Raw genomic sequence first — 18887 nt, forward strand, 5'->3', positions numbered from 1 at the left:
ACTACAGGTGTAACATACACGACCACATGATTGTACGGATATGAGCGAGAGGCTCGCGACTTACACCCGTGCCAGGGACTACGGGCATAAACCGTGGCCCAAGTACTTGCAAGAACTTCATTTGTATTTTGTCATTTCTGTATAATAACCAGAGCGCGAAGCAATACATTCTTGTTTATGCATGTCATGTATCTGAGAGGATACTGTGGTTTTCAAACCGTGCATTTGCATCATCATCATCATCCGTGACGGATGCGGACATGCTTCACTGTAGCTATCACCAACAACGACGTGAGAATCCGATCTGAATAATAACGCGCTCTACCTCAAATTTTCTAGGTATCTAAGGTCAAGGAATTGTGAATTGCAGAGGCTTGGTTTCCTGGCCAAAACAGACCTTCTCAAGGCTTCCATCTGAGCATGATGAAGCTGTGCTTGGGGAAGGTAAAGGCACCTTTGCCGTCCCACTTGGACTCCTCGAGGCCGACAGTCTCCTTGTCCTCGACGTTTGTTGACTGCACCGACGCGCCCGAGACCTTGTACACGTTGACATCACCACTGCTGACGAGGCCGTCAAGCTGGACAGTGTAGTCTTCCGTGTCGTTCATGTTGACGACGGCCAGGGAAACGAGACCGTCGCCCTCAATGGTGGCGCTGACGTCCAACCACGAGATGCCGCCCTGGGTAGCTCTCAGGGTGCCCTGGAGCCACTTGGGGTTTGTCTCGCCCTCATAGACAGGGCCGCGCACGTGCGTGGCGAGGGTGTGGCCGCGCATGTACTTGCTGTACAGGTAGAGTGGCCACCATGTCGACTGTCTGACAACGCCCTTCTCGGTGGTCATGAGCGGGCTGATGACGTTGACAGTCTGCGCAATGTTGGCCATGCCAATGTACTTGCTCTGTCGCACAAATACATTGAGCCAAACAGCGACAGCCAGGGCGTCCGAGAGTGTGTACTTCTCCTCGGCGCCCTGGTCTCCTGGAGCCCGCTCGGGATCCCAGACGTTCCACTCATCGAAGCAGATCTTCACCGGTGCCTTGTCGGCTGCAACGCCCTTTTCGATGCGGGCGAGATCAATTAGACTTGCTGTGATCTCAATCGCTCTTTCAGCGGAAAGGGGAGCCGTGACATTCTTGTTGTGATCAGGTGACGCAGTGTAGATGTGTATGCTGTGCATGTCGACCCAATCAACAGCCTCGTGCAGTACATAGTGATCCCAAGAGCTATAGCCGTTCTCACCACAAAGGATGAGCTCGATGCTCGGGTCCAGCAGGCGGAGGGCCTTGGCCCACTGAATTGCCTTCTTGGCGTAGTCTTCCTTGGTCATCTGGAGAACCTGCCACGGGCCCCAGACCTCGTTCCCGAGAGCCCAGTACTTGACATTGTAAGGTTCCGGGTGGCCATTGGCTCTCCGCTGGTTCGCCCAATATGTATCGCGGGTTCCGTTGCAATACTCGAGCCAGGCGAGGGCCTCATCAAGGGTTCCAGTGCCGAAGTTGAGGCAGATGTAAGGTTCTACCCTCTGCTCTTTGCCCTCGCTCAGGACCTCGAGCCACTTCATGAACTCATCGGTGCCGAACTGGTTGGACTCGACACCGAGCCAGGCAAGCTCGGGGCGGGAGGGGCGCTTCTCGCGAGGGCCGATGCCCTCCTGCCAGTGGTATGTGGCAACGAAGTTTCCGCCGGGATAGCGGATAACGGGGATGTCGATTTCGCGTAGCGCTTCAATGACATCCTTGCGGAAGCCATTCTCGTCGGCGGAGGAGTGGGAGGGCTCGTAGATGCCGCCGTAGATGCAGCGGCCCATGTGCCTGTAGATTGTGGGCAGTGTCAGTGCCTTGCGAATCAACCATTGTCTAGAGTGGCCAGGAGACATACTCAGTAAAGCCACCGTAGGTGTTCGGGTTAATCTTAGAGAGCTTCTTCGTGGCATCAACATGGATGAGAGGGGCCTGGTCCCCGGAGCTCTTTGTGAAGGTGGCCATGTTGAACGAATTTGCTTTGAACAAGTCAAGGTTGGTTGAATGGAGCTGTCACGGTAGGACAAAGTGCCAGACTCTGTCTCTACAAAATGAGTCGTCCGAAGCAAAAGCAGAAGCACGAGGACTCGAGACTGGTCAGGTTCAGGGCAATCGACTTTATTTCTAGGCGCAAGACCCCTCCGGCCGGAGATGAATTAGGCGCACGACATGTGAAGCGGCGAGGGGGACAGGGCGAGGTGGAGGAGCTGCGGCGAACCCCTCCGGCCGGTTGAATAGCAACCGGAAACGCAGAAAGGCAAGGCGGCGATTGGCGCGCATGGTGGTGGGCTGGGTTCGGGGTTCTGTCGCCTGCTGTGCCTCGTGGGGCATTCATTGTCGACGGCAGGCGTCAGCGGCTGAAGCGATAAAGCTAAAGCAAAGCCATGGGCAGCTGCCCGTGTCGCTTCGAAGACCACGAGTCTCCTTGCGGTGAGGGCCTTGTAGAGGAGAGAGCTGGAAAGCGGATGAATGGGATAATGAGAGCTAGCTACCGGGAAAATGGTCAAGGTGGTGGAGGAGCCTGTGTGTGATGAGGGGGCGTGGTCTTAGAAGAGGCAGGCACCCACTGCGGGGAAGCTCGATTGGGGAAACTGCAACCACAAGTGGTGCCGCGCCTGCCTGCCTGCCATGTAATCAATCAGCACTCGGCCGCCAGTGCGACGGGTGGCAGTAACATGTGCCATCACCGATTCTCTTGAAACGACGTCACTCACCCAGCATGGCCCCTGGTAGGAGCTGTCTGTAGACAACTTCATGTCGACTCTTCCTCCTCCTCCTTCTCCTATCATTTCACCTGCGTAGTGCATCCACGGCTCCATCAATCGGAAAGCAGCCCTTCCCATCTCCATATCACCTAGTTCCACCCCAAAATGACCAGTCACACGGACGGCATGTGCCAACCGTTTGGTCCTGCAAGCGCCAGTTCCTCCTGCGTTCGCTCCACCAACAACAACATCCACCACTTTCTCTGAAACCCTCATTCTGAGCGGGTGGCCGGCACTCGAGGCACCAGGTCAGGTCCTCTGAACGAACACGACACGACACGACACGACGCAACGCAACGCAACACCACGCATTTAGAGACCCGGAGCAGGCCACTCTACACCACCGGAGAGGCAGCCAGCCCGTCCATAAGACCAACATGATGGCCAGCCACTATCAGCAGCACCACCATGGCTTCAGTCACGCCCAAGGTGGCTCATCGTCATCAACATCCTCCCCGCGGCCGCCCATCAACCCGCGTCGGCAGCATTCAAGCTCGGAGCAGTACTTCACCCCGGAGATGCGCGATCTCCAGGCCCGCGGCCGGGACCCGTATACTGGCGAGAGCAACAGTCACGCCGGCGACTGGCCCGGTCATCATAGGTATCACCAGTAAGACCGACTACAAGGCCCATGACCGCCGTTCATCTGCTCCTTTTGGGAGACAGAGAGATATATATAGAGAGAGAGTGACAGTCGCTAATTTGCCGTCGTTTGTCCCCATTGTCGCAGTGGTGCGAGGGAGACAATCCCTCATACAGTCATGGAAAGAAGCCGTATGGCGCGCGACATTCTCGACCAGCCGGAGCTGCTCATGATGGTGGCCCAAAAGGAAGACGACGTAAGCACCAGACTACTGCTGCCATTTCCCTAGACGCCCCTCACAGCTCCTATCAGACGTCAGAAGTCGTGGAGGGCGGCAGCATCACATAAGTCACCCACTGCTGACTTGCCACGTGTCTGATTGCCTCTGTAGAGCATACCAGCGACTCGCCTTCGCTATATGCGCATCATGTGCTGCCTCCCAGACAAGCCGGTCTCCAGCCTGGACAGCCAAGTAAGGAGCACAGGCAGCGACGGAGGTAGTAACAATGGCGGCAGTAACAGGCGGCAGCAGCAGCAGCAGCAACAACAACAACAACAATCACGACAAACAAGGTAACAAATACAGAACCGGCCAATCTCGCCGAATGTCCCAGTCCAAAACGTACATTGCACTTAGTCGCTGGAGAACCTCGGGGGGCAGTAAAGGTCCATGCATGGTGACAGATTGTGTCATCATTTGGCTATCTACAACACCGGTCGGACCACAGCGAGAGAACGTCATGTCCAGCAACAGTATTTCACCGCTTGGAGTATACACATAATGTTTAAATGAATGAAACTAAAGATGGAGTATAGAAAGGACATGAAGAAACGCCGGATGCTATGCATGCTGTCTTTGATGGAGTAATGATCCAAATTCCCTCAAACTTCGCCAGGTCCACTAGTATATCATCTCTAGGCGTAGCGCGTCGTGGGCACGCGCGAAGGCGGCGATGGTCCACCCTGCCAGTGACCTTGTCCATGTCTCGAGGATCGCCGGCCCGAGGACTGTCCGTACGTTGGCGGAGGCATTGGTACGTTCGGCACATAAGGCTGCCCATGCCGACTACCACTGCCGTTGTTGTAGTTGTTCCAGCTGCTTTGCGGTGGCGGAGGTCCCCTGTTGGCAGCAGCCACCTTGGCAGCGGCGGCCATCTTGCTCCGCCTCCGCCGCCTGCGACACGAGCTCCAGCAGCACGAGAGGATTGCAATCACGAGGAGGCCGCCGACGACAGAGCAGACCGGGATGACGATGTTCTGATTGTCGCGGAGCAGCTGCAAGAAGGATCTGAATCCGTCGGAGCCCTGGCATTGGCCTCTGTTGCACTTGCCGCCTCCGTCACACGGTGTTCCGTCCAAGAAGTACTGCTGCATGACAACACACGTCTGGCCAAAGGTGTTTTGGCCAAGTTCTGGAGATTGGCACGATACCCTGCAGCCCTGAGAGTTGCAAGCATACGTGTCGTTGTTGGTCAACATAGCACCAACCATCGTCCGGCATTGCAGGTCACGGGATGTGCATTGCCCGGATGCGCAGGTGAGTCCAGCACCGCTGGCTCCACATGCATCCCCGTCGGGAGCTTTGGAGTCCTCTGGACAGTTCGCCGAGGTACCTGGGCAAGTTTCCTGAGGATCACAGCTGCCAGTACTGGCACGGCAGACCGATCCGCTGGCTGCGAATTGACACTGGTTGGTGCAGCAATCCTCATTGGTCGGATCACACACCGCATTGCCCCTGTACTTGCAAGTGGTGGCGTCACAGCAGTTGTTCTGCGCACAAGAAGCGCTACCGCCACAGTCGCAGTCTTCACCAGGCTCGACGATGCCGTTGCCGCACTGCGCTTCGGTGATAATTGGGACGTTCCTGTTGTCGGTCATGCAGCTGCCATCAACACTCTTCCGAAGCAGGCCCGTGCAGATGTTGCCAATCGTGCATGGCGAGAAGCGCGTGATTGTAGAACTAGTCGACGGGTTCATGATGAATTGACCTCGAGCATCGCAGCCGGAGCTGCTTAGGGGGCAGCACTGCTGCATGGTTGAGGTGCCATCAGCACATGTGGTCGAAGTGCAGTCATGGACAGCACCAAAAGTATGTCCGGTCTCGTGGGCAAACACTTCCCACTCCTGGTCTGTACGAACAACCACGTTTGCACCAGCGATAGTCTCGTTACCAGCATTGTTTCCGCCTTGAGCCTGGGAGCCTTGTCGGCACAGTTGGCCGAGCCATGCGAGTCCAACAGCACCATCCGTCGGGCAAGTGGAGAGCAGCGTCCAGTACGCGTTGTTGTCGGTGAACTGACCACGCCACGCCGAGAACAGATTAAGTCTGCTGGTGATGCTGGTATTGGGGCCGCAGGGGACGTTCCACGGAGTGCTCGTGGGCGGCGATCCGGGACATTCGGGCCCAACAATGGTCAGGTTTTGCAGACCAAGGGAAATGTTGAGAGTATCTTCGTAGAGCCGCGAGGCAGTGCTGACGACGTCGAGGATATTGGACCGCATGTCTGACTCGGTCTTGAAAGACGCGCGATACGTGCAATCCACCGCTATGCCAAGGAGAGCAACCTTGCGTGTAGTCGGACACCCGGTTGTGGACCCGACTGTGCTCGCGAGGTTGACACCAGCACCGTTGTCGCCGGTAAGACCATCAATATCCCGCCCAAAGAGTGCCTCGGCATCGACGCCGGCAGTCAAGCCACGCGCATCCAGTCCCGTGTAGATCGGCTGCGAGGTATCGACATTAAAGCCGAGAGTGTCGGACGAGCACGAACTGTCAGCCCCGCCGAGACTGCGTTTCAACTCGTCCGAGTCGAAGAACGACTTGATATCGGTATCCTTCCACACGACGAGGTATTCCTCGGCCTCCTCGGGCACGTCCGGGTCGTCTGCGTGTTGGGTCTGCCTGAAACTAGCACTAGTCTTGACACGGTGCGTCTCGCCGTTGATGCGGAAGGAGCCCTCGAACAGCGGGTGCTGGCCATCCTGCAGAACTGTGATGCGCGCCCAGCCGGCATTGATCCAGTCGGGCCGCCCCGGGTATTGAATGAAGGCATCGCCCTTGTATATCCGGTGGTCCTCCTTGCGAAGTGGCTCTTGGCGGGCGATGTTGCCGTCGTTGTCGAGGTACTGTACTGTGGCGGAGTGCGCGAGCACGTCGTGGTTTGGTTGCAGCGACAGGCGTATCTCACGTCGGGATCCATCGAGGTGGAAGGTAATGTCGAACTCCGAGTGGGAATGCACCCTGTGTGCCGGTGTATGTATTATCGGTGTCTCGACACGGCTGATGTAGTGAAGAGGGTTCCTTTGGAGGGAATGGGCCTCGGTGAGTGACGAAGCGGCCAGCACGAAAGCTGCCACGGCCGAGAAGAAGCCACGCATGGTGGCGTGAAGGTGGTGAGAGCAAGCCCCAGAATGGGGAGGGAACAGCTGGCGCCTAGGTGCTCATGGACAGGCGCCTCGTGGATATATGTATACGTAGAAGAGGATGAGAAGTCGAAACCAAACCCAAAATGGGGGAACCGGGGGGCCTTTGCGTGGCTCTGGTGTTCTGGACCGGGCAGAACAGCGGAGGTGCGGCAGGACAAGGCGAAGAGCTGACAATGCTGACGAACTAGTGATGACGAAGACCAGAGCGAGTCGTGAGAAAGAAGGAGGCTGTGCGGGTCAGGTCGTGGATACGAGCTCAGCCGGGCCAGACGGTTTGCGGAGAAGGGAAAAGGGACGGCTCGGGAGGCCGGCAACGGGAGTTGTTGGTTCGGCAAAGAGCAGTGGGCAGGCTGTGGTCCAGGTCTGCAGACGAGCCAGCGCACAGTGATGAAGGGGACCGAGGGACAAGTATTAATTAGGGCAGACGACAGAATGAACAGACAAACAAGTGAGCAATGCGCAGAGGGTGCCGGATGTCGAGCGCCGGGTCGCTGGAACTGGTTGGCGGCGAGGAAACGAGTAAACGAGAGAGCAGGAAAGAGAGAGAGAGAGCAGAGGCGCAAGAGCGTGATTGGGCGGGTGGCCCGACTGTGAGAGTGTGGGAGTGTGTGTGCCAGCCCATGCGCAAGGCGACGGGGCCGCCCCACTCGGCTGCAGTGGACGCCCACGCTCGACGAGGAACGCCTCCAGGGCTCTGCTGGTGGCGCAGTTGCCCCCTCTCACGGCTGGGCGGCAGCAAGTGTCCAGCGGCCAAGAGAATCGTCCAGCAGAGAGCAAAGCCTACTCTGTAAAGAGGGTGCTGGTCCACGATGAGCGTCGACGACGCGTGGACGTTCGCTTGGCAGCGTCCTTGGGCGCTCTTGGCTACACACACCCACTCATTGCGAAAACCGTCCCTCGTTGGCCACCATTGTGGTTGAATCGCGCAGGCCTTCCAGATCCACGGGCAGCAGGGGGCGGAGAGGGTGAGAAGGGCCCGGCACGTGGGCACCGCCGCCGCCTGCTGGACTCGCTGTATCAATCATTCCACAACCACAATAACGAGTTGACAACACGCGCGCAGAGAGAGTCCCAGGATGGCAAGAAACGGACACGCGCCACAGCAGGTCGCAGCAGTTCCGGTCCGGTCTGGCGTTGTTGCTGGCCAGGCCGATATATGGGCTCTCGATGCGTCAGGATGGTGTTTCAAGGAGGTCCCCTGGACAGGATCCCCACGGCCAGCGGCCACGCAGAGACAGAGGGTCAGACCACGGGCCCCCTTGGTCACAATGCGGGAAAATCGCATGTTCACAGCAACCCGTTTCTGCTCCCCATTGGAATCGCATCTCCTGGGCCCCAGACTCACCGCCTGGTGGTCGTCGTTTACGCGCAAGCAGCAGACGCACTCACTCTTCCTGATAGAGGTTCCGGTCCTGGGCAGGTGCGCTTGTCGCCTGCGTCATACACACATGGTTTGATGCATGCATGGCAGTCTTTGGAAATCGCGGGCTGCCGTCCGGCCACAAACGACCACGCCGCGTTCTTGTTCTTTCTTCCTCTTCGGTCGCATGCCTAAATGTAAGCTTGTTACTGCTGCTGCTGGCACCATATGGAATCTGGAGATGGCACTCGACCGCTCCACAAAATGCCATTTCACTAACAATTAAATCATGCCCATTAAAGAGACTGCACTTATTAGTGGAGTGTTCTTGCCTTTCATCCAATCTAACTGATTGAATGTCTATCGATTAACAGTTGCGTTGTCTGAGCTACATGCTCCATGAATTCAGAGATTAGCGTCTTGGCGCCTCGAGTGCCACCTTCAGATTCCAAATGGTGTGCTGGTTCCCCCCGGCTAATGCAGGTCAGATAGCAGGGCCCGGCCGCGCTGATTGGCTTGTCTGTACGCGTCGTCGTCATCAGCACCAACCCCTCCCGTAGACAGACCCCCATTCATTCGTGCCCGCGCCTTGCTTCGCTCTTGTCAGCCCTCCTGCTCTCACGCACACCCAGATTTGGCAAACCACATCCAAGCTTGTCTGACAAGCAGCCACTTCGCCACAGACGCGAGGTCCAATCAGTGATGAAGAAAAGAAAAGGCTTTTCTTTGATCCCCTCCTGCGAATTTGGGAAGGGGGGGCCTTTGCGCAATCATCCGCAACCCATTGGTCCTTGCTGCTGCTGCTGCTGTGTAGCTGCTGCACGCCAAACTCTGGTCTGGGTTTCCGGCCAAGGGTTCTAATCAGTCTAGAATCTTACCAGCCCCCGACACCGACAGACAGCAACAACATCAACAACCCTTACCCGTGTGCAAGTCTCCACCAGGAAAACAAGGAGAGACCTCATCCCAGAAAGGGTAACGACATGCATGTCATCACTTTTTCTCCCCGCGCCACAACTTTCCTTGGCTTTTGGCAGTTCCCCTCATTGGGGTATGTAGATAAACTCCGCCACATAGACAAGAGTCAGCGGAACGGGATTATTATGCCAGCCGGCCCATGGCTCATGGGTCTCGGGCTCTGCGGAAGCCAAGAGCAGGAAAAGTCTTGGCTGTACACGCGTCGCTCAAATAGTGCGTACAGTCTTTATGGCAGCAGTGACGCGTATGCAAACGATCATGACGTTTCTTTTTCCCCCCCAATCTTGCAGTCTAGTTCACGAATAGATCTATGAGTGCTAGAGCCCAGAAACGAAAGAGGGAAAAGAGAATTGTGAAAGGAGGACGAAAAAAGTGGAATGCCAACCAACTCTGTTCATGACTGCTGTCCTAGGATGAGATATCATTGCGAGGAAAATCACATATCCCCAATACTCCTGCTCGAAATTCCCAGTCTCGTTGATGACGAATCCGCGCCACTACATCGGCCTGCCAGGAAACCCGGCCACACCCAAAATTGTACCACCGCTTCTATTCTGCTCTTCACATTCGCGCTTGTCCAGTCCCAGTCCCAGTTCCGATACCATCCTCATTAAATTCCGAGTCGTTATACTCCCACGCCTCATTGTTTGTAGGCTGGGCCTTATTCCTGTCATGACGAACCCGCCGTCATCGTCTTCTGCTTTGTGAGATGCAAAGCCATCTAATTCTTCTTGGCTGCATGCACAGTATCGATAATCTTACCCACGATTGTTGGGTCAGAGAGCTGCAGACGGAACGCGTTAGAATATTATTCAACTTGACAGACAATTGCGCACAACAACATCAATGTCATGCCTGGGGCGGAAGAGAAAAACATACCGTGGTAATATCGCCAAGCTGGTCCTCCTCCCCAGCAAGAATCTTCCTCAAGATGCGACGCATGATCTTGCCGCTGCGGGTCTTGGGCATGTCAGGCACAATGTAGATAGCCTTGGGCGCGGCAAAGGGTCCGATGCTCTTGCGGACCTGCAGGATAAGATCCTTGCGCAGGGCATCGGACGACTCGCTCCCGTCCTTTACCGACACGAAAGCGGCCACAGCCTGGCCGGTAAGCTCATCAGCGACGCCGACGACTGCCGCCTCAGCCACCGCTGCGTGCTCGATGAGCGCTGCCTCGATTTCAGCGGTCGAGAGGCGGTGTCCGCTCACGTTGACAACGTCGTCGACGCGGCCGCGGATCCAGTAGTATCCATCGCTGTCGCGAGCAGCTCCGTCTCCAGTGAACTGAGCAGGCTTGCGTTAGCAAACAGAACAAAGTCTCAAAAACAGTCCATGGTCCGGTTTGACTTACATAGTAGCCCTTGTACACGTTCAAATAAGTGTCCATGTATCGCTTATGCGCACCATACACAGTCCGAGCCATGCTAGGCCATGGCTGCTTGAACGCAAGCACACCCTCAACATCGTTGCCCTTGAGCTCTACGCCAGAAACCGGATCAACAATCGCCGGCTCAATACCGAAGAACGGGAACGAGGCACTGCCGGGCTTGGTTGGGGTGACGCCAGCCAGCGGTGTAATCACGTTGGATCCAGTCTCGGTTTGCCAGTACGTCTGAGAATCATGTGGGTCAGTACGAACCTCCAGGTAGAGACCAAAATATTAGTTGAAGGACTCACATCCACAATCTGGGCCTGCTCCTTGCCAACGACCTCGTGGTACCACTTCCAGATCTCGGCAGCAATGGGCTCGCCAACAGAACCCAAGACACGCAGCTTGTTCATATCACGCTTGACAAAGTCGTCTCCGGCGCGCTTAAGCAGCCGCAGTGCTGTCGGTGCAACGTAAAAGTGTGTGATCTCGTGCTTGTCGACAATGTCCCAGTACCGCGAGAAATCTGGGTAAGCGGGAGTTCCCTCGAAAACAACAGTCGTCACACCTAGTAGAAGAGGCGCGTAAACAACGTATGTGTGGCCGGTGATCCAGCCTACGTCGCCACCGCAGAAATACTTATCTCCGTCGTGGATGTCGAAGACATATTTTCCAGTCATCGCTGCGCCAAGAAGATATCCTCCCGTCGTGTGCATGACGCCCTTGGGCTTGCCTGTCGAACCCGAAGTGTAGAGCAGGAAAAGGGGGTCTTCCGAGTTGACGTACTCTGGTGCAATGTACGACGGCCACTTCTCCACCTCCTCGTGCCACCAGTAGTCGCGTCCTTCGGTCCAAGGGATTTCAGCGCCGGTGCGTCTGTAGACGAGCACGTGAGAGACGTCTGGGCACTGCTTGAGCGCTTCATCAACGATCTTCTTGGTACCAATCAGCTTGCCACCGCGCTTTCCCTCGTCCGTCGTGATGACAACTTTTGACTTGGCATCAATCACACGGTCGCGAAGCGAGTCAGAGGAGAAGCCGGCGAAGACAACTGAGTGCACCGCGCCGATACGGGTGATGGCAAGCAGAGCAATGACCGCCTCCGGAATCATGGGAAGGTATACAGCGACCGTGTCGCCTTTCCGCACGCCCATTTGCTTCAGAGCTTGAGCGGTCTTGCAAACCTCACGGAGCAATTCCGAATACGTCAGGTTGCGGCCCTCACCAGGCTCATCGGCCTCGTATATAATGGCAACCCGATCGGGGTCCTTGAAGGCGTGGCGATCGACACAGTTGTAGGCAGCATTGAGCGAACCCTCAAGAAACCACGCCGCATCGCCATTGATCAAGCTCCCAGAACGCACTGTCTGGAAATCTCGCTGCCACGTCAACAGTTCCCTGGCCTTCTCGCCCCAAAATTTATCTGGGTTTGTGATGGACTCCTTGTACATTTGCTGGTATTCCTCAATGCCTGTTCATCATATCAGCATTGCGGTCCTCTTCTTCCCGAGGTGGGAATCTTCTCGCAAGGACTTACCATTTATATGAGGCTTACTGGGGTGCTCTGGCGAGAGAGGTCAGCCGCACACTCCGCAAAGCCCCGGGCATTCCCGTGAGCACCGAAATCGCAGAAGCACGTCCACGGACGGCTTCCAGCATGCGCTACGACTTACTGGCAAACATCTTCTTGGGAGGATCTGTGCACGGGTCAGTTGCTTGCCGTCGGCCTCATCGCTTGCCGTTTGAGCACCTACAGAAAGTGTCCACGGCCGCAGCCTCGTGGACAGTCGTGACCTGGCTACCCATTGTGGGCGAAGTCGGCCGCTCTGCCGTCGCTGCGGGGTCAAGCTTTGTGCAAAAGTGCGTCAGGATGCGGTGAAGCTCGAGCTTGGAGCAGGTGGCGGTCGTCTACCCGACTACCAACAAGACCGTCGACAGGGACCAAAGGAAAGCGACCTCACGTGCGTTCCAAGATAGACGTTGTATTGGTTGTTGCTTGTTTCACAAGTACCTTGAGAACAGGAAGGAGGAAAGGAGAGAGACCTGTGATTGTCTCGGGGGTAGGAGGAGGAGAGGAGAGAGGTAGAATGTTGCTTGTAAGCGAGCGGCTGTGCGCCGTGGTTATTGCTGCAAGCCGCGCGCCGCCGACTTGTCCCAACCAAGGTAATTTAAGAATTATTTACATCTCGGCCGGACCAGGGGCCACCACCCAACTGGATGCAGCAACCACGACCACCAAGGGGTGCCCGCGCGTGCGCCCGCCGCGCAGGGCCCCCCACCAGAACAGGGCAGCAGGCGAAAAGAAGGGACCAGTCTGCCGCCAGGGGCTTGTCAAGCAGGCTCCATACCGGGGCTTGGTTCTGGTCTGATCAGCCTGGGCAGGGAAGTTGATCGCGGCCCGCCCGCCCAAGAACAGCCCCTTCCGCTCGACCGTGGGCCCCGAGGCAAAGACCAGTAAGTCACTAAGGTACTCAAGGTATCTTCGGTGGGCTTCCTCCTGCAGGTGCGGTGCTCTCCCGAGGTCGGCAGCTGCTGAAGAGGTGGTCAGCGTTGGTTCCCCCCAGGGCTTCTAGCGTGACTGGTGGAACGAACATCCGTGGGCCCGGACCTCGTGCTGCACCATGTCGTTTACCACAAGCCTGGGTGCAACCCAACAAAAAACCTAGAGCCCGGGCGGGTGCCACGGCTGTTATTAGTTGGTCTCCACAATACATGTCTCTTGGTTTCCTTGACGGATCCGCGCCCCCACCCCGTTCTCAACGAATACTCGCGAACTACCGGGGCGTCGGCCACACTTGATCAGGCTGCATTGTCAATGCAAGTCCGTTGATCCCGTCGGCTGTGGTATCCCGGGGCATCACTGCTGGGAGATAGGCTGACGACCAGGCGCCATGATAGAGTCCTTTCGTCTGACGTGCTGCAGGAAGAGGTTGCATACTTAGAGTTACACGCTCAGGCGGCCTCCACCCCCCTCCATGATAGCAACCGAGAATGCTAAGCTCAGCTGCGACGTACAACAAGGTTCCTATCATGTAGCCGACTGCTCCCGGTTGACCGAAACGCGCAAACGTCCGACCAATCGGTCACAGGCGAGCTCTACAGTCCACAGCATTCCGCACCCACGGGGGTTGTTCATATATTACTGCAAACCTCTTCCACCAATCCCTCGGACCGAAATGTTCATTGACGCCATCACGCTCGATTGGCAGTGGTGATGAGGGTTGTATGCTGGACGAAAACGGGAGCACCTGTCTGCGTCCTGATAACATATTGTATTCACCAACAGCCGAACTTCAAATATGACGCAATCTGTCGCAACTCCTGTCAACGCCTCTTCTGTTCCGGAAACCCAACGCTGCAGCAGACTACATGTCCATGCTCATCAAGTACATTTCGAATATCCGCATGAACTTGGCAACAAAGGCCTCGAGGTGGAAGATGACCTTTGTGCCAGTGCGGATGCGGTGCTCGTAGAATGAGGACCATTTGATAACCTCGATCTTGAGGTCGTCGTCGATTTGCGGAATCAGCTTGAATGTGAGCGTTTTCAGTATGGTAGTCGCGGGGATGCAGTGCGTGAGCAGATCGTAGAGCTTGGCCCGCACTAGTAGAATGCGGTTTGGGGTATGCTCCTCCATGATTTCCTTGGCAATTTGTGATATGAGAGCCTCCCAGTCTGGTGGGGGTATCGGGGTGTCGTCCGTGACCTTCTCACTGCGGTTGGGGTTGAGACGCGCGTTAGTCCCACGTAAGTAATCCATGATCACGCTTCCAGGAGGGTGACCTACTTTTGCGCGTGCACTGCTTCGTACATGAGCATCGCTCTCCGCAGATTCCGGCCGCTCTCCTCCGCAATGCGCTTGTGCAGACCCTTCACCACTGGCCAGTTCTCTCTTTTCGCTGATGCGGCCAGCACACTGGTGATCTCCTCGATGCTCGGCGCAGCCACGCGGACCAGCAATGTTCGACTTCGAATCGGGGCGATGATGTTGGCAGTGCTGTTCGCCAGCAGGATCAGCCGCAAGTTGGGACTGTATTTCTCCATCGTTCTTCTGAGCGCAGCCTGAGCGTCCCTCGAGAGGTGGTCCGCCTCATTGATCACGACGACCTTGAACTTTTGTCTGGCTGACTGGTCGACCTGCTGTGTTTGCGCCACCTCCTTGAGCAGGTCCTGTACGACGACTCGATCATAATTGCCCACGTCTGAAGGTGTTATCTCGAGGTGGTAGACTGATGCGACAATGTTGAACTCCAGCTTCCGGTTGCTGCTCGTCTGGAAGACGCGGGCGTCGATCTTGATTTTTTCCACACCTGGTCCGTATAGCTCCTTGAGTGTCGCCACGATTCTGGTCTTTTTGCCTGCGCCGGACGGACCGTAGACAAGTAGATGGGGGAAGTCGCCACTTTGGGCCTGTAGTTATGAAGATATGAGTATCGCATGCTGTGCGGTCTAGTGACGAGACGGATGAGATACGAACCAGTGACCGTAACCGTTCAGATAGCTCTGTGTGGTATGTCAGGTCGTCCAGCGACCGAGGTCGATGCTTGTCCACGATGAGGGCCATTTTCGAAACGGATCGATGTTCAGTGTGCTGAAGTCGGTTCGGGCTGCAGCGGTAGAGTGTCGAGATGTCTTTGTGGGTGGTTCTTGAGAGATCGAAGGAGAGCACCACTGTGATCTGCTGCGACGCTTCTGATTATGGTGATCCGGCTTCAGCTGCATGCACGTTAGTGACCTTGGAATTTCTGCGGTCCAGAGTTGCCTGGGTGAGAGTGACGCGTTAATGGGATTCCCAGACGCGTCTGGCAGAAAGAAGCTCAAGTGGGGTACAGCTTCTCCGTGCCGCCAAGACTGACACCGCCTGCCAGAATTGGGCCACACAGGGGCTGAGGGTCTCCATGTCGCAGCTCTGCCACCCTACTGTACTAAGATCTGGGCCACCACTCAGTCAAGTACTTAATCGCGTTCCATAACATTAACATTGTGCAGACATGGACTCCGGCGAGGCTGAGAATAGTTCTGCGCGTCTTATCGGCTCGAGCATTTACAGATCGATAACTCAGATAGCATGTCCTGCAGAGACTTCAGGGAGCCGGAACTTCTTCGCGACTTAGTACGATATCGGCCCGCAAGAGTGGGCCATGGGCGAAATAAACCGGGCAAAGTCCAGCTCGAGACGTTTCTCTTTGTCAGGGCAAGCTCGCACAGAGTAGGATCTTTCTGACGATGGTGGCCAGAAGCAGAAATAATTGACTGTTCCCTGACCGAGCATGGATCACGAACAGACACTTAGCTACACTAGAGTAGCAGCGTACCAGCGCGAGGGCTGAGAGTGGGGAAGGGGCATCCTTCCTGGTGCTCAGATGAGGTGCTGCATGGGTGGCTGCAGCTTGCCAAGTCTTCAGTTTGCTGGTGCTTCAGTCGATGGCACAGAGGAGCTGCATGCCAGTATAGACTGCAAAGAGCGCCTTGTGTCGAAAGCTGCCGGTCTGAAGCATCAGACGATCGGTACTGTCAGGCGTAGGGACTCGCTGCGGACGCTCCTGCGATGTAGCGCCCCGTAAAGGTGATGATACAAAGGCGGTAAATAACACGGGTGGGATTGGTGGTTACAATGTGACGTGACGATCGTGTCTTCACCGAGTCAAGACAGCACGGGGCAGCTGTGAGGTAGACCACCCACCCCACTCTGGCCACCGTAACCGCCAGCCTGCTGCGGTCCTGCTTTTCGCCCACTCACTGGTCGCTGCCAGCTGGCCCTGCTTTTATTAACGCATGTTGGTACTGTTCATGGACCAGCTGCGCCCCTGTGCTGCATCGTTCCGTGTTATATCTCTGTGCTGTGGTCTGCAGTCTATCGCTCACGACGTGGACAAAGCCCGTTGCCGCCGCTCACCACGCGACGTATAAGTCAGTTACCCCGCCACCCTAGCCCACCTTTTTCTCTGTGTGCGCTGAGGAGGCAAGTACGCGCAAGTCCACGTACGCCACGGCAGCTTCACCGAGACCAGCCTTCGACTGACATTGCAACTTGTCTAGACTCAACATAGCCTTTGCAGACAGGGAAAACGGCCAAGATGTTCAATCAACGCAAGTTCTCCATGAACCGGAACACGGGCGAGCCCCGTCCCGCCCGTCGGTTCAGCACCAGTGAACCCAGTGGTGGCGGTAAGGACTCTTCCATTTGCTTGTCGTCATAACACAGTATCCCCTTCCATTCAAACTGACTGCTGGACGCGAACACCTTGGAACACTACCTCACCCTCTTCGCTGGTCCTCATTGGTTTCCTGAACCATGCAATGCGAGTCTTCTGGGTGACGTGAGACATACAGCTTGAAGCTGCCAAGTCTCCTTTGATTCAGGGTCCTCTTGGCTCCAACGCCCTGGCAGCACCTGCAAGCTAAAAAAGCACGAGAACTTTGCTAAGCTTGTAGCTACTTACTGACACGACCATCATGCAGAAACCACATCCAAGATCCACAGGCAGTTCAGAGCTGCCCACGAGGGTCACTTGCCGCACGCCGGCCTCGATGCGAGCAGATCCAGCACCGGAGTCGTCTGGTGCACGGAGCGCGCCGCCGAGTACGGCTTTCTCGAGGAGCCGGAAAAGTGGGCCAATCTCGGCCAGGGTGCCCCCGAAGTCGAGGACGAGATCGAGGGTTGCTTCCCCCGTCCCAACACAATCGACATCTCTGTTGCCAACAGAGAGTATGGTCCTACAGCGGGAATCAAGCCCCTCCGCGAGGCTGTCGCCCATATGTACAATGAAACCCATCGCCAGGGCAAGGAAAGCCAGTATACCTGGGAAAACGTCGCCATTGTCCCCGGTGGCCGTGCCGGTCTGATCAGAATCGCCGCCGTCCTCAACAACGCCTATGTTGGCTTTTTCATACCTGATTACTCAGCATACAATGAAATGCTGTCTTTATTCAAGAATGTAAATCTTCTCCGAGGGGAAAACAGCTTATTTCAACGGCTAATCGATCAATCTAGTTCGCCGCTATCCCTACGCCCCTTTCCGAAGAGGATGGCTACCACATTCATCCTGACGCGATCGCTACGGAAATTGCCAGGGGCACATCGGTCATTCTCACCTCCAACCCTCGCAACCCCACTGGTCGAGTTGTTGCCAACCCTGAACTGGCTGAGATCCAGGATCTCTGCCGTGGCCGTGCCACTCTCATCAGTGACGAGTTCTACAGTGGCTACAACTACACCAGCAACTGTGATGGTAGCACCATCTCGGCTGCTGAGAACATTGAGGACGTTGACGAAGATGACGTTCTTATCATCGATGGTCTGACGAAGCGATTCCGTCTTCCTGGCTGGCGTATTGCGTGGATTCTGGGCCCCAAAGAGTTCATCAAGGCGTACGTGTGACTTGAGGCACGAGCTTAGCATATGACATACTAATCTTGTTCGCAGGATCGGCTCTTGCGGTTCCTACCTTGATGGCGGTGCCAATGCTCCTTTCCAGGAGGCTGCCATTCCCATGCTCGAGCCTAGCCTTGTCAAGACAGAAATGATTGCCCTTCAGAAGCACTTCCGTGTAAGTCTATGTGTCGCGCGCCTCCGATACGCTCATCCGCTGACAGTATTTCCACGATGCAGGACAAGAGAGACTACGTCATCAAGCGACTCCGTGACATGGGCTTCGTGATCAAATACGTGCCCGACAGCACTTTCTACCTGTGGCTGAACCTCGAGGGTCTCCCTGGCCCCATCTCTGATGGTCTGAACTTCTTCCAGGCTTGTCTGCAAGAGAAGGTCATTGTCGTGCCGGGCATCTTCTTCGACTTGAACCCTGCTCGCCGCCGCGACCTCTTCGACAGTCCCTGCCACCACTGTAAGTGTTATTGTGACGCCGTGCCTATTGCAAACGCACTTGCGTTGGCAGATCTAGCGAGCTCCATATTGTCACTATGCCTTCCGAGCTAACACCCCTGTTTCTGCAGTCATTCGCTTCTCCTACGGTCCCAAGATGGAAACTCTCAAGAAGGGATGTGATGGCATTGAGAGAGTTGTCAACAAGTTCAGAAAGGCCTGATTTCTTCGCCTTGGTATCCATAGATCAGAGCAAGTGACTCGGTGGATGGTTTTATTAACGGCCCGGGTTAGTTGTGGTAGACCTAGAATATTGGGGAATCTCACTTGCATAACTTTGAAGTCGTCGAAGGCACAACTGAAAACCCCTATTGACATAAGTCAGAAGTCATGGCGCAAGGATTAAGAAAGACACACGTATTGGTCACAATCTTGAGTTTCACTTGCTTTGAGTGAATCAGAGACCCTTGGGATGAACGGTACACACCGAGGAGAGTCTGTTAGTTGCTTTTGTCATGCAGCCCAAAAACAAATACACTGCGATGAATCGGGAATTGTG

General features: G+C 55.8%; 6 protein-coding genes across 6 annotated transcripts; 2 read left to right on the top strand and 4 right to left on the bottom strand.

The window, feature by feature from the left end:
• Nucleotides 1-401: 401 nt before the first annotated feature.
• On the bottom strand, nucleotides 402-1986 carry B0I36DRAFT_235206 (alpha-N-arabinofuranosidase C; the record flags this gene model as incomplete). The annotated part of the gene is made up of 2 exons (XM_046149384.1): nucleotides 402-1812; nucleotides 1880-1986. 2 exons carry the CDS (start codon nucleotides 1984-1986, stop codon nucleotides 402-404), a joined length of 1518 nt encoding a protein of 505 aa, XP_046018201.1.
• A 709-nt stretch (nucleotides 1987-2695) lies between these two features.
• B0I36DRAFT_310037 (uncharacterized protein) lies at nucleotides 2696-3985 on the top strand. Its single transcript, XM_046152209.1, has 3 exons — nucleotides 2696-3396; nucleotides 3517-3625; nucleotides 3761-3985. Exons 1-3 carry the CDS (start codon nucleotides 3164-3166, stop codon nucleotides 3944-3946), a joined length of 528 nt encoding a protein of 175 aa, XP_046018202.1. The 5' UTR covers nucleotides 2696-3163; the 3' UTR covers nucleotides 3947-3985.
• Nucleotides 3986-4284: 299 nt separating this feature from the next.
• On the bottom strand, nucleotides 4285-6747 carry B0I36DRAFT_370953 (fungal ADAM-like protein; the record flags this gene model as incomplete). The annotated part of the gene is made up of 1 exon (XM_046159966.1): nucleotides 4285-6747. One exon carries the CDS (start codon nucleotides 6745-6747, stop codon nucleotides 4285-4287), a length of 2463 nt encoding a protein of 820 aa, XP_046018203.1.
• A 2759-nt stretch (nucleotides 6748-9506) lies between these two features.
• On the bottom strand, nucleotides 9507-12618 carry B0I36DRAFT_310042 (uncharacterized protein). The gene is made up of 8 exons (XM_046152210.1): nucleotides 12464-12618; nucleotides 12257-12350; nucleotides 12176-12199; nucleotides 12040-12066; nucleotides 10811-11973; nucleotides 10485-10745; nucleotides 10013-10417; nucleotides 9507-9917 (listed from the first exon to the last, which is right to left on the bottom strand). The coding sequence occupies exons 2-8, from the start codon at nucleotides 12306-12308 to the stop codon at nucleotides 9855-9857; spliced, it is 1995 nt and encodes a 664-aa protein (XP_046018204.1). The 5' UTR covers nucleotides 12309-12350; nucleotides 12464-12618; the 3' UTR covers nucleotides 9507-9854.
• A 1249-nt stretch (nucleotides 12619-13867) lies between these two features.
• On the bottom strand, nucleotides 13868-15067 carry B0I36DRAFT_343938 (P-loop containing nucleoside triphosphate hydrolase protein; the record flags this gene model as incomplete). The annotated part of the gene is made up of 3 exons (XM_046156209.1): nucleotides 13868-14216; nucleotides 14291-14913; nucleotides 14981-15067. The coding sequence occupies 3 exons, from the start codon at nucleotides 15065-15067 to the stop codon at nucleotides 13868-13870; spliced, it is 1059 nt and encodes a 352-aa protein (XP_046018205.1).
• Nucleotides 15068-16264: 1197 nt separating this feature from the next.
• B0I36DRAFT_310051 (aminotransferase class I and II) lies at nucleotides 16265-18867 on the top strand. Its single transcript, XM_046152211.1, has 7 exons — nucleotides 16265-16413; nucleotides 16543-16671; nucleotides 16966-17441; nucleotides 17498-17874; nucleotides 17930-18053; nucleotides 18116-18350; nucleotides 18460-18867. Exons 2-7 carry the CDS (start codon nucleotides 16581-16583, stop codon nucleotides 18549-18551), a joined length of 1395 nt encoding a protein of 464 aa, XP_046018206.1. The 5' UTR covers nucleotides 16265-16413; nucleotides 16543-16580; the 3' UTR covers nucleotides 18552-18867.
• The last annotated feature ends 20 nt before the right edge of the window (nucleotides 18868-18887 follow it).

This window comes from Microdochium trichocladiopsis (assembly GCF_020744255.1).
Source record: "Microdochium trichocladiopsis strain MPI-CAGE-CH-0230 chromosome Unknown B0I36scaffold_1, whole genome shotgun sequence".
NCBI lineage: Eukaryota > Fungi > Ascomycota > Sordariomycetes > Xylariales > Microdochiaceae > Microdochium > Microdochium trichocladiopsis.

What these genes read in the sequence shown, in the direction of transcription:
- B0I36DRAFT_310037 (XM_046152209.1), top strand. Translation starts at nt 3,164, where the DNA reads ATGATGGCCAGCCACTATCAGCAGCACCACCATGGCTTCAGTCACGCC. An exon ending in GGTCATCATAGGTATCACCA is followed by an intron (nt 3,397 to 3,516) that starts GTAAGACCGACT and finishes CCATTGTCGCAG; the next exon opens with TGGTGCGAGGGAGACAATCC. An exon ending in TGGCCCAAAAGGAAGACGAC is followed by an intron (nt 3,626 to 3,760) that starts GTAAGCACCAGA and finishes TTGCCTCTGTAG; the next exon opens with AGCATACCAGCGACTCGCCT.
- B0I36DRAFT_310042 (XM_046152210.1), bottom strand. Translation starts at nt 12,308, where the DNA reads ATGGGTAGCCAGGTCACGACTGTCCACGAGGCTGCGGCCGTGGACACT. An exon ending in CAGTAAGCCTCATATAAATG is followed by an intron (nt 11,974 to 12,039) that starts GTAAGTCCTTGC and finishes TATGATGAACAG; the next exon opens with GCATTGAGGAATACCAGCAA. An exon ending in ACGTGTACAAGGGCTACTAT is followed by an intron (nt 10,418 to 10,484) that starts GTAAGTCAAACC and finishes AAGCCTGCTCAG; the next exon opens with TTCACTGGAGACGGAGCTGC.
- B0I36DRAFT_310051 (XM_046152211.1), top strand. Translation starts at nt 16,581, where the DNA reads ATGTTCAATCAACGCAAGTTCTCCATGAACCGGAACACGGGCGAGCCC. An exon ending in CCCAAAGAGTTCATCAAGGC is followed by an intron (nt 17,875 to 17,929) that starts GTACGTGTGACT and finishes TCTTGTTCGCAG; the next exon opens with GATCGGCTCTTGCGGTTCCT. An exon ending in CGACAGTCCCTGCCACCACT is followed by an intron (nt 18,351 to 18,459) that starts GTAAGTGTTATT and finishes CTGTTTCTGCAG; the next exon opens with TCATTCGCTTCTCCTACGGT.